Genomic DNA, 19,294 nt, shown 5'->3' with positions numbered 1-19,294 from the left:
ACCCTCATACCCATGTGCAGAGATCTGTACCCTTTATTTACAATCATATTTATGAGATTACCCCAATGAAGATCTTTCCTTATATTAACACCTAGATACTTACAATGATCCCCAAAAGGAACTTTCACCCCATCAATGCAGTAATTAAAATTGAGAGGACTCTTCCTATTTGTGAATCTCACAACCTGACTTTTAACCCCGTTTATCATCATACCATTGCCTAATGTCCATCTCACAACATTATTGAGGTCATTTTGCAGTTGTTCACAATCTTTTAACTTATTTATTACTCTGTACAGAATAACATCATCTGCAAAAAGCCTTTGATTCCACTTCTTTACTCATATCATCGATATATATATAAGAAAACATAAAGATCCAATAATGCTGCTGGACAAGGGAATTGCCGTCCCATGGTGTGGGGAGCCATCAGGTATGACTTCAGTTCACAGCTGGTAGTCATTCAGAGAACTTTGGCGGCACAACAATACATGGGAACGTGAAGGCAGGCTTACTCGTCGTTAAGGCTCCGGTCGACCACTTCTTTCCACCACTAGGAAGGATCATCATATTGTGCACTAAGCATCCTCATGTGTTACCTCTCATGCGAAAGTATTGTGGTGCTATTTTGGAATAGGACAATGCTCGTCCGTACACGGCTCATGTCTCTATGAACTCTCTGAGTGATGTTGAGGTACACCTGTGGCCAGCCAGGTCCCCAAATGTGTCTTTGATAGAACATGTGGGACCAAACAAAGCAGTGTATGCATCCAGGCCAGTTGGGGGGTGTACATGTCATACTGATAAGTGGGCTCATACTGCCAAGTTCTTTGTAAATTTGACTCTATTTCTTAATCACTGAAATAACATTGTGTCCCCTCTCAGCATATGAATATTCATTTTGTTTCCTCCTCCCCTTCTGGGTCCTTCAATTTTTTTGTCAAGCATTTTGTATGTGGTGGTGGGGGGAGCGGCTGTTAGTACGTTTCATCATCAGTGTATCCTCCACCACAATAACACGCAGTTACGTACACATGGCAGATGCTGCCCGCCCTCATCGGAGGGGCTGCCCTACAAGGGCTGCACTCGGCTAGAAATAGCCACACAAAATTATTATCACCAGTGTGAACAAAATGAATGTGTTCTAATGTGTGCTTATTTTGTCAAGACTCGTGTTATGGTATCAAAATGAAATAGTATATAATCTTCAAACAGTCATATGATATAGACTATAATGAATTTCATGAACATATACATAACATATAGTTGCCATGCCCATGCATGCTACAACTGTACGTACTATTTTTCATTTATGGTATGTTTTGGTGAGTCTAGCATGTTTGTCATTAATGTATCTATGAATTGTTATTAATTGCCTTATTTAATTAATAATGATCTTATTGACTGTTTTTAAAAAAAGCAAATTATAAGGAATGCTGTTACTACTTAAAATTGCCTTAGCAAAAAGGTGTGCATTAGTTCTCACATCACTCCAAATATGCATGTGTTTATTTACTAAGAATAAATGGTTAGATGAGATGAGCTTAGTGTTAACATTTTGTATTACTGCTTTTTGTTTATATTAAATTGAGATCAAATTTACTTTGATTTGAACTTCATTGAAGTTTATTGATAAACAGTAATATTGTTAATTTTTTTTGCCGACAGAGTCCCCTACTACAAGTAACTCTGGACATTTATATTATACCCATTCATGGGTCCCAATGCATATGCAGATCGACCTCTCAGTCAATGGAGACCTTAAGATACATAGACTGACGGATCCTAACAAACCTCAGGTAATTCTGATGTTCCATATCTGTGAGGAATTAGCAACTCCTTTTGTTCTTGGATGTTTCTGAATTGACAGGGGGAAAAAAGGATCACAAAATACTCTCCTAGTATAAGTTGATATGTACAGTAAAACCTATCTTAAACTGACCCTCTCGTAAGCAGAAACATGCCTATCCCAGTCTCTTGAGTTTGATGTCAACTGTAATGCAAACCACCCAAGATTAAGCAGAAACTATCAAATGGAGAAATGAAAGCCAAAAATGCCCTTAAATGGAAAATTTCCAATCCTTCTAATGGATTGTTTATTAATATTTTAAACATCCTACACATTTGAGAAAACAAAAATGATGCCATCCTTTAAAGTTCACATTTTATTTATTTATTTATTTATTTATTTATTTATTTATTTATTTATTTATTTATTTATTTATTTATTTATTTATTTATTTATTTATTTATTTATTTATTTATTTATTTATTTATTTATTTATTTATTTATTTATTTATTTATTTATTTATTTATTTATTTATTTATTTATTTATTTATTTATTTATTTATTTATTTATTTATTTATTAAGTGGCGAAGTTAGGGCTCTTGGCCCTCTCTTACACTTAACCACATACAATTTTTTTTAATTTTTACAGTATTAATCTAAAATATCATTGTAATCAATTACTGTTCACATATTATATTAAATAATACTCAGAAAATTAAAGTTGTAAATAAATTTAAATATCTTGGTGAAATTGCCACTAATGAAAAAACATCCATGGATAATAGAACTCTAAAACTGTGGTGAGCACAACAAATCACATGGCGGAGTTACAGAAAACCGTCTCTTTCAATTAATGCTAAATTTTGCCATTGTAACTCCATCATCAAACCAGAACCAACATATGCAAGTGAAACATTATTCAGACTAAATACACAAGCAACAACAGACAAACTGCAGAAAGTAGATAGAAGAATTCTCCGGACAATTATTACTAAAAAATATCAGATTGATGGCCAGTGGGGACTTTTACCCGATTCAGTAATTTACAAGGAAAGTGAATCAATTATTGACACGATGAGAAACTGGAGGATTGCATTTTTTGGACACTTATACCATTTGCCAAATTTTAGACTCTTAAAACACCTTTTTGATTTCTTTTGGAATAGTAAAACAAAAAAACCACTTGGTTTAAAGAAATACAAATGGATTTGGATGAATTGAAAATTACTACAGAGAAAATTGAAAATAGAGAAGAGAAGAAGATTCTAAACAACAAATATACAAAACTATCACTTAAAACATCAAAACGTAAGCAGTATGTTATATCAGCAGAAGAATGCCAAGGAAAAATTTAACCATTATTTGTATTAGTAACTTTTAACTATGGGTAAAATTGGTACAATTAAATTGGGTGGGCACTAAAAAGGAATACCATGGGCGCTACATTCAACAGACCTGTCCTAGAGCTAAACTAGCTCTAAGTAAATTAATATCCCTGCAGGTAGGTCAAACCCTTTCTGAAGCATGAAGGGCATTATACCATTATACCCTAGTGATCTATAAGTTTTAAATGACAATGCAGCCCATTTTAATTTTTCCATAATTTACAATCTTCTTGGCAGTTAAGTAGTCTTCCCTGGTTGGTCTATGGTTAGGGAACTCCCAGTTCAAGACTGTCAAAATCCCCAAGTTGTGGTTCTATGATTTCTGAACCAGGAAAATGTATATGGAGTAATTCCATCATGGTATCTTCCTCCATTCTCTCATTGAGAGGATCTTTTTGGAGCCTGGCATATTCTGAAGCCTCTTCTATCTCTTCACTGTGCCTTCTCCATGAATCTCCTTTACCTGTATTTAGGGCAGAAGATAGAGAGGGAGGGACACAGAGGAAAACAAGAAGCTCCTCATTCACAAATGAAGATATTTTCAGAGAAATCCAACTGCTTCAGCAAGGAAAAGCAGCAGGAAGTGATCAAATTACTGGGGAGGTATTAAAGATAATGGGGTGGTACATAGTGCCTTATTTAAAATTTCTCTTTGACTATGTCATAAATAATAGTGTAATACCAAAAGAATGGAAGGAATCTATAATAATACCAATTTATAAAGGAAAGGGTGATAAAAAGAAACCAGAGAACTACAGACCAATCAGCCTGACCAGTATAGTTTGTAAAATACTGGAGAGTTTAATATCGAAGTACATCGGAGGGATATGTGATGATAAAAATTGGTTCATGAGGAGCCAGAAAGAAATTTTCTAGTGAGGCACAACTGGTGGGATTTCAGCAGGACATATCAGATCAATTGGATTCAGGAGGTCAGTTAAATTGCATAGCCATAGATCTTTCCAAAGCATTTGTTAGAGTGGAACATGGAATATTATTAAAGAAATTGGAGGGAATAGGATTGGACGTAAGGGTTACACGTTGGATAAAAACATTTCTAAGTTCAAGGGTTCAGAAAGTCAAAGTAGGAAATAATGTATCGCAGGAAGGGAAAGTTTGGAAAGGAATTGCACAGGGTAGTATAATCGGTCTGTTACTTTTCTTAATATACGCAAATGATTTAGGGAACATTATAACATCAAAAATAAGATTGTATGCAGATGACATAATTGTTTATAGGGAAATAAATAACATTGAGGATTGTTCAGAATTACAAAGGGACCTTGAAAGTATCCAGCAATGGGTTGAAGAAAATAATATGAAGGTTAATGGAGGCAAATCAACTGTTACAACTTTTACAAACAGGAGCTTTAAAACTGAATTTGAATATACTTTGGATGAGGTAGTTATCCCAAAAGATGGCAAGTGCAAATGCTTAGGTGCGAGATTTGAAAGTAATTTGCACTGGAAGGGTCATGTTGATGACATTGTTGGGAAAGCATACAGATCATTACATGTCATAATGAGGCTACTTAAAGCATGCAATAAAGAATTAAAAGAAAAAAGTTACTTAAGTATGGTTCGTCCATTATTGGAATATGCAAACAGTGTTTGGGATCCTCACCAAGAATACCTAATAAAAGAAATAGATAGTGTGCAGAGGAAAGCAGCAAGATTTGTAACAGGGGATTTCAGGAGAAAGAGTAGTGTATCAGAAATGCTGGCGTAGCATGCTTTCATCTCAGCGGAAGTCACGGCCAAAAATCGACTTCCCAGGAAGAACATTTTATTTGTGGCGGCGGGAAGTAGCAGGTTGTGTTGGGTTGGAGCCTGGCCGGAGGGTGACTAGCTTCCTTGAGCATTTCCTTCTTCCTCATTAAGCATTGGTTGTCTTCCCATTTCTTGGATGTGGCCTAGGCCTACATTCTGCACTTTATTTTGTAGGGTGGACCAAGGCATACCATAGAAATCAAATCCTTTCCTATTAGATAACTTGTCACTTTTAATATCACATACGGCTTTTTCTAATCATTTTGGTTCGTAATTACCCCTCAAAGCAGCTTCTTTCTGCCTCTGATAATTTCTAGACAGTGTCCAAAATCACCCAGACTGCTTTCAGTTTTCAGTAAAATGTGCGTAAAACACAATTTTTCACTAAATCACACCAAAATTCCACAGCAATCGTTTATAAACACTTCAAACAGTTGATCTCACTAAGAACGGTAATTATAATGCATTCCTTCCGACCGCGACAATTGAAAGTATCCACTTAATGATAATGCATGAACTTTCAACAATACCAGTGCACACGGAAAATTTTCCAAAGTTTGAAGTCGATTCGTAATAAAAAGCACAGAACGTGGGAAACATAACCTCAAGGTCAAACTAGAATTCGCACAGAAGTGCACAATATCGGCGGCTCGTTGCAATGCGACAAAATACGGCAAATCTACCATACTGTCTGAAATCATCTCTGTGTCCGAAATTGCCCCATTTGACGGTACCCCAACATGACAAATACCATGGTTCTACTTTACTCGCGACATGTACCATTCAGAGGGGCCTTAGACCTGGTTTTTGGACCCCTTTAGACATCAAGCACCCTCGATTCAGGACTGTGCTTTATAAGTGGTCCCTTGGTCAGTAATAGTGTTATGACCTTTTTTGAGTCGGATCCACTGTTTTTTGTTTGTTTGTTTGTTTCTTTCTTTCTTTCTTTCTTTCTTTCTTTCTTTCTTTCTTTCTTTCTTTCTTTCTTTCATTTTTGGTTTTTGGGTTCATGTCCATCCATTCATTTTTCATGATTTTTTTTTATTTTGGTCAGTGGATTTTTGAACTTTTTGTTGTCATTTCATTTCGTACCATTAGGGGCTGATGACCTCGATATTAGGCTCCTTTAAACAACAAGCATCATCATCAACTTATAGGATTATATAGAGCCTATACAAGAGAAGAAGCATGGGGAGTTATCCATGAGCGGCTTCAGTTGGAAAATAATTATATCGGCAGGACAGACCACAAATATAAAATTAGAAGGAATTTTAGCAGAAGGGTGTGAAGGAGTGGAACAGTTTACCAGGGGTAGTGTTTGATCTTTTTCCAAAATCTGTACAGATATTCAAGAAGAGAATAAACAGCAACAGAGAAAATAAATTAAGTGTTAGAGGGCATTCGAGCAGTGCAGGTTATTGAAATAAAAAAATATGTGTGAATAAATTAATTCCATCCCCTGGTCTAAGGAGTTTGGACAGCCAAAGTAGGGGACTGCCTGTAGGGGTGAAGTATAGTGGGGACTTCGAGGGCCCTGGGACCACTACGGTAGCTGTGGAGGCCCTTCAGGAACTCTGAAAAGTGGTGGCAAAAGGGGCTCTGGTTAAGACGCAGCAGATCGTTATGTTACTTAGGTTCCAGGATGGGTTAAAAAAAAAAAAATTAAATAAATGCAATGTAAAGTTTAATCTTATACCAGTTGTATAGTATCATTTGAAGTAATTCCACATACTGTATATCAGTTGACTATATTTGTAAGTAGTACAGGAGATATTATAAGTAGAATTTTGTAAACAATATAAATATATTAAGGATGAGCTGTGTGTTTAATAGAAAATATTGTTAGCGTAAATTGTATAATATTGTATTATAGGAAAATTTTCTTCTCTTGTTAATTTAATATTTAGTGCTTGACAATAATGTATTTTAGTGTACCATTTGCCACCGAGGTAGGCACCTCATTTGCAAATAAAGCGATTTTGATTTGATTTGATTTGATTTGATTTGATTTGATTTGATTTGATTTGATTTGATTTGATTTGATTTGATTTGATTTGATTTGATTTGATTTTGATTTGATTTGATTTGATTTGATTTGATTTGATTTGATTTGATTTGATTTGATTTGATTTGATTTGATTTGATTTGATTTGATTTGATTTGATTTGATTTGATTTGATTTGATTTGATTTGATTTGATTTGATTTGATTTGATTTGATTTGATTTGATTTGATTTGATTTGATTTGATTTGATTTGATTTGATTTGATTTGATTTGATTTGATTTGATTTGATTTGATTTGATTTGATTTGATTTGATTTGATTTGATTTGATTTGATTTGATTTGATTTGATTTGATTTGAAACTCACCGAACAAAAAATTAATCATCCTAGTGCGCACGTACAGATGAATCGTTAAGCCTGTGCAGATGGCGCAGTGTATGAGTCCCATGTTCAACTGCATGCTTACTGCCTCTACGTGAGCATAAGGCAGTAGCGATCAGTGAGATATTGATGTTTCAGGCAGACAGTGTACGTCAACATGGATAGATGTAAGGGTGTGACAGAGTGGCAGAAAGGGGCAATCTTGTTTGGCCATGCCCATGGCCATACGGTGCGTGAAGTTGCTGGATTTCTTGGTGTTTCACAGCGGACTGTTCAACTTGTCTACAAGCAGTGATGTACTACACGTGGCAACGAAACATGACTTCAGAATTGTGGTTGGAAAAAGATCCTGACTGAGAGGGACCGAAGACATGTTTCACAGCTTGTGAATCAAATTGTTGATAAACTTAACCATGATAGGTATTTTATTTGATCCTGTATTGACTTGTATAAATCTATTAAAGAAACTATTTTAAATAGTGATTCAAAATCGCTTTCAAACCTGACAGGAATTGCTGCAGTCAGTGAATGAAGGTCCATCCCAACCTGTTGCAAGAGATCATTGCTACAGGAACTGCATGCAATGAACATTTAGGTTGGTCACCTCACAAGAGGCCATTGCTCACACAGGCGCATGAAGCTGAAGTTTTCAGTGGGCTAGAAATCATCAAATGTGGACAGTAGCTGACTAGCGGAATATAATGTGGTCTGACTAATCAAATTTTTTACTGAATTCCAATGACACACGTCGAATGCACCGAAAGTCAAATGAAGCATTTCATCCTGGATGTGTGCAAGGTCAGGTTCAAGCCGCAGGTGGGTCTGTGATGTTTTGGGGGTGTTTTTTCTATCATGGATTGGGCCTGCTCACTGAGATAACGACTAACATGAACCAGTATGTTTCTTTAAACACCGAGCAAGATGGCCGTGTGGTTAGGGGTGCGCAGCTGTAAGCTTGCATTCAGGAGATAGTGGGTTTGAACCCCACTGTCTCCAGCACGGAAGATGTTTCTCCGTGGTTTCCCCCTTTCATACCAGGCAGATGCTGGGGCTGTAGCTTAATTAAGGCTAAGGCCACTTCCTTCCAATTCCTAGCCCTTTTCTATCCCATTGTCGCCATGGAACCTATCTGTGTTAGTGCGACATAAAGCAACCTAAAAAAAAATTTTTAAAAAATTATTATTATTATTATTATTTAAACAATCTGGATGATCAGGTGTTGCCTTTCAGTCAATGTCTGCATTGTGAGTATGCTATTGATACCCCAATTTTCAAGATGACAACAGCAGAGTTCATCGGGCTGGACATATATGTGACCGGTTTTATGAACGCTCCCCAACCCTATTACATCTTGATTGGCCTGCAAAATCACCTGACTTGAACCTCGTTGAAAATCTGTGGGACATGTTGGAACAGCGGGTAAAACGCTGACATCGGTATCCCTGCAATTTGGTGAAATTGCATGATCATATCTTCAGCGACTGGCTCATCCTGGATGTAACATACCTGTACAACTTTGTGGATTCACTTCCTAACCGAATTCAGGTGGTCATCACGTCCAGAGGTGGAGTTACACGGTATTAAATTATGCTTGTAATGATTTCTCCAGGGGTGACTAATCTTTTGTCCAGTGAGCTTACTGTGTTAATGATTTTCTATAGCCAGTCCACTTGCTGGACTTTTTGGCTGCATTGAACAGTCTTCGAACTTCTTTCCTTCTTCTGGCCAGGTCATTATTCCACCATGGAATGTTCCTTTTCAATTGCCTGATCACAGAGAGTCAAGTTTTGTTGTAGGATGAAGTTGTGTGTGTATGTTAGGTGCTCAGTCCAGAGGTTGCTTTGGACTTCAACAGCTCCACCATCAGCCATTATAGGTGGCCCAGGTGTTGCTGAAGAGGTATACTAGGTAAATGAGGAGTGAGGTAGTTTCCTATTGCTTTCCTCACTGGGCCAGAAGTTGCTATTGCATATCAGTCTGCCAAGCCCACTGAAATGCCCACACCAAATGACCCTATGAGCAACATTTTCACACCATTCATAACAGGGGCTGGCTGCATAAGGAATGGCGTTACTAGCATCACTCATACCTCGGTCTCTTTTGTGTTGTCAAAGACAAGGATGAGACTGAAACAGGTGAATGAAAGTAGCAAATTTGTTTTAGCCCACACCAGAAGACATAGTACAATTTAAACACAATGTTTTGCCAGCAAAGGCATGAAATTATCACATTTTGCAATTGACCTGAAGCAATTTCATTTGCTTTGAAATCTTGTATATTATTTTCTATTCCACTCAGGTTGTTGGCCAGCTCCTTCTTAAAGGCTTCCCAGTCTGTCCTGTGTGGATTCGTGTAAGGTTCTACACCCTCAATATCAAAAAAGAACATATCTTCATATATAAGCTTAGGGAATGGATTTTTATGTTAATAAATACATTAATCTATGTATATAAGAAGGAAATGATGTCTGTCTGCCTTCTGGAAACACATCTTGTCTAAATGCCTGGGTGAACTTTCATTAAATTTTACACAATCACTCTCAGAGAGACCTGTCACATGACTACATTTTATTTTAAAATATAGACCTGAAAATTATAATATCTGCAAATTTATTTGCAGTAAAATGCATTATAGCTTACTCCTACACCAGGTACCATAGCTACGTGAGCATTGCAGGTTATTTACTTATTGTATGATGAACTGAATATTTACATTATATATAAGCATAAAGATATACTTTTATCAAGTTCACAATCGCAGTTCTAAATCAAGGTGAACCCTATGAGGATGAAATGACAGCATTTTGCAATTGATTGCAACAATTTCATTTCCTTCTTCACTTCTATATTATTTTCTGTTCCACTCAGGTCATGCTGTTCAAGTCTGTCTTGTCTCTGAATGCACTGTGGAGCTATTCAAAGACAATATGACGTACCATCGGTTTTTTTTTTTTTTTTCCATCTGCGCAGTCATGCTAAGGTGAGTTCTTTCATCCCCATTTGGAAAGAGTCGTATCACATATGAAATAATTTTAACTTAAAATTAATGTATTGAAAGTTGCAAAACATGAGTAAAATTTACATTACTTTTAAATTAAAATAGGTGCATGCTGAAACATCATTAGATGAAAGAGTCACTTGATGTAGTATGATGAAGTCAGAATGAGTCTGACATTGGTCAGTTCAGATCAAAAATTAGATGGATGGCTTTTCCGGCGTTTGCTCTATCAACCAGCGTTTCGTCTTAGGTCTGACACTAGACTCTTCAGAGTGGGATGTGTCAGACCCTACCCACTGACGCTGGGGTGTATGCAGGTGAACTTATCAGAAGCTTATTTATGAAGCACAGTCTGATAACTGCATACGGGAGATAAAACTCCACAATGGAATTAATGCCCGCCTAGCAATTCCCTCCATGGGAACTTAGAATTTCCAATTGGTCAGTTCTTCGTAATAAATGACAATGATGATGTAATTAAAAGTTTCTTCTATTCCTTAAAATTTGTTTCACGTAAAAATATTGGTAGTTAATTCATTAAAATTGTTGTTCCACTTCCTATAAAAACTTCTAGAATGTTAGAGTTTGCAAACGTAGATTAAATTCATTTTAATACCAGCCAGACCATTGAGTGGAAATGAACTGCTGTCAGGTCATAATTGTCAATACAAGTCCAAAATAAAATTTATTTTATGCACTAAATAATCTCCCCATGCTTGTTTCTCCTAAGGTGGTCAGTTATTCTGAGAGTATGCCACCAATTCCTGGTGCCTTGTTCCTATTTAGGTCTCTCAGTGCTCTATCGAATTCTGATCTCAAAATTGAGTCTCCCATTTCAGCAGCATCAACAGTTTCTTCTTGCTCCAGAACCTTATCATGTACTTCTTTACCTTACCTGCAGTATCTACCTTTCCTACAACCATACATCCTTCAGCATCCTTACATTTGTCTTTCAGCCATTCTTCCTTAGCCGACCTGCACTTTCTTTCTACTTCATTCTTTAATCGCCTGTATTCTTTACTGCCCTCCTCAGTTTTTTTTTTTGCATTCTTATATTTCCACCATTCATCAATCAGGTCTAACATCTCCTGAGTTATCCACTGATTCTTACTTATCTTACCTTTCTTCCTAACTTTTCTTCAGCAGTCCTACTTATCTCATTCCCGACTGTCCACTCTTCATCTATTGTGTTCCACTTCAGCCTTTCATTTAGTCTCTGTGCAACATGTTCCTTGAAACAATCCCCCACACTCTTTTCTTTCAACTTATCTATGTGTCATCTTTTTGCATTCTTTTCTTTCTTCAATTTCAGATGACATTTCATGACCTCCACGTTGTGGTCAGAGTTCAACTTCTGCTCCTGGGAACTTCTTGCACACCAACACCTGGTTTCTGAATCTCTGCTTAATCATAATAAAGACTGTTTGATATCTTTATGTGTCTCCAGGTCTTGTCCACATGTATAGTCATCGTTTGTAGTGTTTGAACCAAATATTAGCAAGGACTAAATTATGATCAGTGCAGAATTCAACCAGAATTCCTCTTTCATTCCTTCATCCCAGTCCAAATTCTCCTATTGCACTGCCTTCTCTTCCTTGGTCTGTCACTGCATTCCAGTCTCCCATCACAAGTAGATTCTCGTCTCCTTTTACATATTGTATTAAATCTTTTAGCTCTTCATATATTCTTTTGATTTCTTCATCATCTGCTGAACTAGTAGGCATATAGACCTGCACTATTGTGGTGTGCATTGGTTTGGTGTCTATCTTGACAATAATAATTCGTCCATTATGCTGGTTGTGGTCATAGTAGCTTACCTGCTGCTCTATTTTCTTATTCATTATTATACCAACTCCTGCATTTCCCATGTTTGATTTTATATTGGTAATTCTGTAGTCGCCTGACCAAAAATCCTGCTCTTCCTGCCAGTGTACTTCAGTTGTACCAACCACCTCTAATTTTAGTCTATCCATTTTCCTTTTCAGATTCTCTAACCTACCACAATGATTCAAACTTCTAACATTCCATGCTCCAACTTGCAGAATGTCAGTATTCATCTTCTTGATGATTGCCCCCTCCCGTGTAGTCCCACCTGGAGTTCCGAATGTGGAACTATTTTACCTCTGTAATATTTTGCCTGGAAGAAAGTCATCATCAGTACATCATTGATTCATGCAGAAAGAGCTGCATGTCCTCAGAAGTTAGTTACGGCTGTAGTATCCCATAGCAATATTAACACAGCTAAGCCACATTAAATATTATTACAAGGCCATATCAGCCAATCACTCAGACTGCCACCCTTGGAACTTCCAAAAACCTGCTACCCCCGCTTTTGATGAACCATCTGTATCTCTCGACAGATACCCCTCCAATATGGTTGCACTTACGGCTCGGCTACCTGCTTCATTGGGACGAGCAAGCCTCCCCACAGCAGCAGGGTCACTTAGTTCAGGTGCAGTGATAAGAAAACGATAACACTGTGACAATAGACTGCTGTTGTTGGTTGCCCCTGATTGGTCACTGGAACCATGAGCTAAAGAGTCCTCAGTATACTATCTTGGGGCTGATGACCTAGATGTTAGGCCCCTTTAAACAACAACAACAATCATCATCATCATCACCATCATCATAAATTAGCTTTCCTAATAGACCTCATATTTAATACAGGGCAACTTCATCAGCTCTGAAAACTCCAAACCACTTAAAAGTCTACAAAAAGTGAAATTAAAATTTACAAATTGTGTTCATTTTTAGTTTTTCATTTTAAAATACAGTAAATATTGAAATCAAACCACAGTAAATTAAACTTGGAAAGAATTCAAAAATAATAATACTTAAGCACATACCTGGAGGATTTAAAATAACCTTGATTTAAGGCATTATAAATAGTTAAAGATTTTGGCTTACCTTTTTATATACCCATATAGCAACCAAGCGGCTGTCGGATTATCGGACAAAACTTTCTTTACATCGGTTTGTTTTCAGAAGGATATTGCTGTACGGGAGTGAAATATGGGTGGACTCAGGATATTGTATTCATACAAGGTTGGTACGTATATAAGAGGTTGTCCACAACAGGGGTTTCTGCATTCAGAAGGCTTTGGCTACTCTCGGGTTTTGTCATCATGGAGATACCCACCTCGCTGAGGGATCCCACCTGTCACCAGTCTCGCTAAGAGTCTGTGCAGTAACGTGTGAGTAACATGTGAGTCTCTTTAATATGTGTAAGTGAGTTGTAGTGTTGCTTTTATAGTTTCTTGGTGCTTTCTAAGAGTTAGCAACTAGCCGTGTGGTGTATAGCTGCTTTCTTATTCCTGTGTTATTTTGAGTTCAACTTGATTCGACTTGACTTGTTTTAAGTCTTGGTTTGCCTGGTATGAGGTATATGGTTGCTCCGTGCATTAATAGCTGGACAGAAACTAGGAAAGACGCAAAGTGGAATGTGATTCATGCCTGATCTGCTCCAAATTCGGATTTTTTGCATAACATAGAGCAAGTGTCACTATAGAGTAAGAAAGAAGGAAAAGAGGGACAATAAGAAAATGGCTGAGGAATTATTAAAAGATTTAGAATAACTGTTGCAAGTTCACTAACTCGTCCAGCCACTCCACCTCTCCAGGTCTCTGACTATGGCCCTCACTGAATAAATTAAAAGGTTCAAAAAACTGTTAAATGACAAAAGAAAAAACTAACAACGTCCTTAAACTGCAGCAGAAAGCAAATTACATCTAAGCCGCATATCCGTAAGTAATTTGTGTAAGGAGTTAATTAAATGTAGGAGGTTAACCTTTTCCGGTCCAACGTCGAGGTGACCTCTACATCGTGGTTTATTGTTACTGGTCCAGCGTCGAGGTCACCTCGACATCATGGTTTATTGTTACTGGTCCAACGTCGAGGTCACCTTGACATTATGTTTCATTCTGCTTGAGAGGTTATTTATTGATTCTTTGATCTGTTTGAGGTCGATCGATATCCATGGAGTTTCTATAGCAATTTTTTGTGCACAAAGGAAGCCGTTCTGTTATCTCCATGGAAATAATATGAGATATATGTAGCCGTGTATCGTCATGGTTACCCGCAGGCTGTCAGCTGTGTTTACATTGAGTAGTGGTGCACTCATGTTGTACTAGGCGTGTTTATCTGTGAATGCGAATTGTCTCAGTTGAATTTACGATATAAAAGCGGCAAATATGAAAGAAGAAATACATATGCACGTGTATTTAGATAGCAGTGATGATGATTATTTATTTGAATTAGACGAAGAGTTTAGAGTACTGTCAAGTGAAGATGAAGGTGTAGTGAACTCCAGCATGGCAAGTGAAACTTCAGCGACTGGACCTGTGTGTATTTAAAAAAAAAAAAAAAAAAAAAAAAACGGAATGATCCCGGACTGTCATATGCTGTTTCTGAAGATTCAGAAGAGGAATTTCCAGTGACTGCTACAAAAAAAGAAGATGCGTGTGAAGGTAATGGGCCGGGGTGGAGGAGGGGATACGGCACACAGCAATGATGACACTTCTCAGGTCAGTGTTGATAATTTGAGTAACAGTGACGCTGAAAATACTTCCGCACATACAAATGGGAATGAAAACGACAATAGTGTTTACCGGAATGTAACATTTCATGCTAGTTAGCCTCCTAGACTTATTTATCAGGTCAGAAAACTAGAAGACCGCAGGTTCCTCCTAGCTGCATCACTCCACTTCAGTTTTTATGTTAATTTTCACTTCTGCACTGATGACTAAAATTATTATGGAAACTAATTCCTATGCAATAGAATATACGGTAATAATCATAATAATATAATTACTAATAAAAGGAGTTTAATCTGACTAGGTAAAAATGTGCAAAATTAATTTGGACTAGACCGGTGGAACATGTGACAGAAAATTGGACTGCAAAGGGTTAAAACACTCTGTTCAGAGCATCTACACAAAACTGGTGAATGGTCTGAAAGGAATTTTTGCTGAAAATCAAATAAAGATACTCAAAACCAGTGAATTGGACTGATGAAGACATATCGGTGGCTCTCGCGTTAAGGTATCTAGGGAAGAAAACTTACATATATATAAGGCAAAAACTGCATTACCCTCCCTCTGTCTGAACTTTCAGTGCTGGTAAAATGGACTTCAAAATTTGACATGCAAAATGGTAGTGGAATCCTGGAAGATTTTCTGTATATGATGAAGATATGGATGTAAAGACCAGGAGAAAATTGCAATCCTCCAGTTTGATGAAATGCGCATCAAAAGTGTTTTCAAATATGTACTCCTGAAGAATAAAATCATAGGCCCCAGTTCATAATTGCAAGCTGCAATAGTAAGAGGATCTTTCAAGAACTGGAAGCAGGTAATTTACACTGATTTCAATAAAGGATGACAAAAGACATACTGAATTATTTTGTTTCATGCCTTTCAGAAATACGGTACAGACTAATAGCACGTGTCTGTAACATGGGCGCAGCGAATCAAGGCTTATGAAAACCATATGGTATCGATGAAACAAAAACAGGGTTTTTGAACCCACAAATGTCATAAAAATGTAGACTTCTTTGCAGATAACCCTCATCTTTTGAAACTAATTAGGAACCGGTCTCTCGACACCGGCTTTGTATTTCCTGTGATCACAAGTATAAAGATTGAAACTTTCCACCTAATTAATACTATTATTTATTATAAGGTATTTAAGATAATTTTACATTGCAGTACTGGTTTTGACCCTATGTGTGGGTCATCTTCAGCTGCTGAAGAACCTTAGTCTCATTAAAAATGACATATAATATTAAAACACTACTTATTCTAATTTTAAATGACTATATCTAAATTACATTGATGCATTGTAGTGTTAAAATGTATTTGGAAAATAAATCTAAAAGTCTAAAATGTTCACCAGTTTGTTATGTCACTGATCTTGATATTCATTCACATACTCTTTCATTTTATTACACTGCTACAATGTTGATACTTTTATTTTAAGTTTAAAAACATCTTAATACTAAGTTAAAAGGTACTGTTTTTTTGCTATTTGCTTTATGTCACACTGACACAGAGAGGTCTTTTGGCAACGATGGAATAGGAAAGGCTTAGGAATGGGAAGGAAGCGGCCGTGACCTTAATTTAGGTATAGCCCCAGCATTTGCCTGGTGTGAAAATGGGAAACCACGGAAAACCATCTTCAGGGCTGCCGACAATGGGGTTCAAACCCACTATCTCCCAGATGCAAGCTCACGGCTGCGCGACCCTAACCGCACGGTCAACTCGCCCGGTGGTACTGTGTTTTATAAAACTTGCGTCAGTAGGAAGTTTAGTAATAAATTATTATCATATGTCTTGACGTGCTTATACAATGAAACAGGTTCGAGTCACGTATTTTGAGTGAATTAATTTAAAATCTTCTTGTGGTTTGCTCAGGGTCAAGTTGTCTGAGTTTGATGTCCCATTAACTAAAGTGAGAATGTTCCCTTCTTCATAACTGTGATTTGTTGGATTGTGTCATATTATCTAAGTGGAAGAAAGAAAAGAGTTTTACTGTTAGAGAATGTCTATGGAACATGTTATAAAATGTTGCATATGCTTGTTACATACTTGCTGTCTTGGCCTGTCAGTTGTGTGATTGTCAGGAGCACACCATGCACTGCTTCGAGTACGCCAGGGGCTAGCTATTGCAGCCTTGGAGGGGAAAGAAGGTGGAGCAAGGAAGATGGCTGGGGCAGGAGGGGGACTGTCTTGCGGAGACTTGATTGTGTGTTCTTGTTTCTATTTATTGTCTCTCTTTAAGTAAATGTTTTTTAAAGGAGGGATGGCGGCATGGAAAAGGATATTTGTTTTTCTCTGTTCTTTCATTAAGATTAAAATTTGGGTTAACATATTGATCCATATTGATATAGAACTCCTCCAATGTGTTGAGCAAAGGGCCCTTAGAATTTATGCTTAGAATTTCCATATCATTTTCAATATTAGAAAATTTATGTTTATAATCTTCTTCTTCTATGTTTTAATATTATATGTTATTTTTAATAAGACCAAGGTTCTTCAGCAGCTGAAGATGACCCACACATAGGGTCTGGTACTGGAATGTAAAAATATTTTATGTACCGTATAATAAATAATACTATTGATTAGGCAGAAAGTTCCAATCTTTATACTTATGCTCATTGGAATCTTATCTCGTCCTGAGAACTTCACAAGTTTATCATCCTTCATCAATATGGAAAATGAAGTTAATAGATTATGATTGTATTTTCTGATTGTAAAGTAGTCTCAAAAGTACATGTGGAATCTCTGATTAAGAATGATTACCACGAAACCATGCCACAAAATTAATTTCAAGTCATCTAAACTGTAGGGGTACCGAAAGGATGAATATAAGAAATGAATTCATTGAGACAGTTAATAATTGGTATGATCTCATGAATTCTTACAGTCTGACAATTTCTAAAGTCCCTAACAAAAATGTGTGTGTGGTCTTCATTTAAAACAACAAGAAAAATTGTAAATAAAATTTGTGTCTTTGTTAATAGTGCGACCTGCAAGGGTAAAGAAAGAAGTTAAGCAAGTGTGACTATCTCCTCCATGAGTCCGGCCCCGCGGTGTAGGGAGAAACGCGTCCGCCTATCACCCGGCAGCCCCAGGTTCGATTCCTGGCTGGGTCAGGGGTTTTTAATTGTAAATGATTAATATCCCTGGCCTGCGGACTGGGTGTTTGTGCCGTCCTTAACGTTCCTTTCCTCGCATTCAACACTCTACACTTCCTCCATTCCAATTACATGCAGGTTCATATCATATGGTGCAAGTAAGGGCAAAAGATCTCTATAGGTCAATGCCCCGAACAAATAGCATTTTTTTTAAAAATCTTCATGAAATATCTGATCTCAGAAGTTCAGAATCTAGGAATGAAGTATATTTTAACCCACCAACTGAACCAAGATTCACTCGAGAACTTGTTTTCCCAAATCCAATCTCAGGGAGGATTATACAACAACCCTACTTCGCTGAACACTCGTTATTATCTTTGAATGATTATACTTGGAAATTTTAATAATACAGAGAAACACAAAAACATGCAAACAGAGACAGTGACAAATATGTCTCATCGCAAATCCTATGAAGGATATAAACTTCATGGTTTAATTATTATTGTATGAAGAGCGGAGTAATGTGTCATGAATTAGAAGACTATTCCTTTGAAAACCATTTCAAAGAAGGCACATTTAATACTGTTGCAGTATTTACTGGTGCATCTGACACTGAAATGGAGGTTGAAGGCTTGAATTACATTGTAGATTGGATGCCTAAAAAAACAGAAAGTCACTCATCCTCACTTAGGTCTCCAGACAGATATAGAAGGAACAGATCACAGTACCTATTGTTTGGGGTCCTGGATTCAAAGTCTGTCATATATTTTATAAGATCACCAACACCTCAGTGGTCACAAGCTGTACAAGATATGGAGAAACATTTCTGTTCTTATCATGGACTTATAGTCTGAAGGGGGTCGAGAGTGATTAAGAACCTGCTTTCTTTAGTATGTGCAAGTGATCCTAATGTAAGTAGTGATCTGATAGTCACGTTTGTAAAAATGAGGACATATTCCCAAAACTGATGTTTAAACAAACATGAGAGACAAGAAAAATGTGGAAGCAAATGGGTCTGTTACAGATGATAAAGTGAAGAAGATGAAGAAACTTACCCCGCGGTGTAGGGGGCATTGCGTCCGCCTGTCACCCGGCGGCCCCAGGTTCAATTTCCAGCCGGGTCAGGGGTTTTTAACTGTAAATGATTAATATCCCTGGCCTGGGGACTGGGTGTTTGTGTCGTCCATAACATTCCTTTCCTCACATTCAACACTTTACACTTCTGCCATTTACAAAATATATGCAGGTTCCTCACATATGGTACAAGTAGGGGCAAAAGATCTTTCTAGGTCGACGCCCCGAACAAATAGCATTAAACAATAGAAAGACATG

At 37.1% G+C, this 19,294-nt stretch overlaps 1 protein-coding gene across 1 annotated transcript in view; it reads left to right on the top strand.

Annotated features, from left to right (window-relative positions):
• The window catches only part of PAN2 (PAN2-PAN3 deadenylation complex catalytic subunit PAN2), a 317,774-nt gene that overhangs the window by 230,686 nt on the left and 67,794 nt on the right, over nt 1-19,294 (top strand). Inside the window, exon 15 of the mRNA XM_067138515.2 lies at nt 1,669-1,799. Coding sequence (XP_066994616.1) covers nt 1,669-1,799 — 131 coding nt within the window. The remainder of the gene's footprint in view (nt 1-1,668; nt 1,800-19,294) is intronic.

This window comes from Anabrus simplex, chromosome 1 (genome assembly GCF_040414725.1).
Source record: "Anabrus simplex isolate iqAnaSimp1 chromosome 1, ASM4041472v1, whole genome shotgun sequence".
Taxonomy (NCBI): Eukaryota; Metazoa; Arthropoda; class Insecta; order Orthoptera; family Tettigoniidae; genus Anabrus; species Anabrus simplex.
The sequence above is the reverse complement of the archived record's forward strand: the minus strand, read 5'-3'. Positions and strand labels throughout refer to the sequence as shown.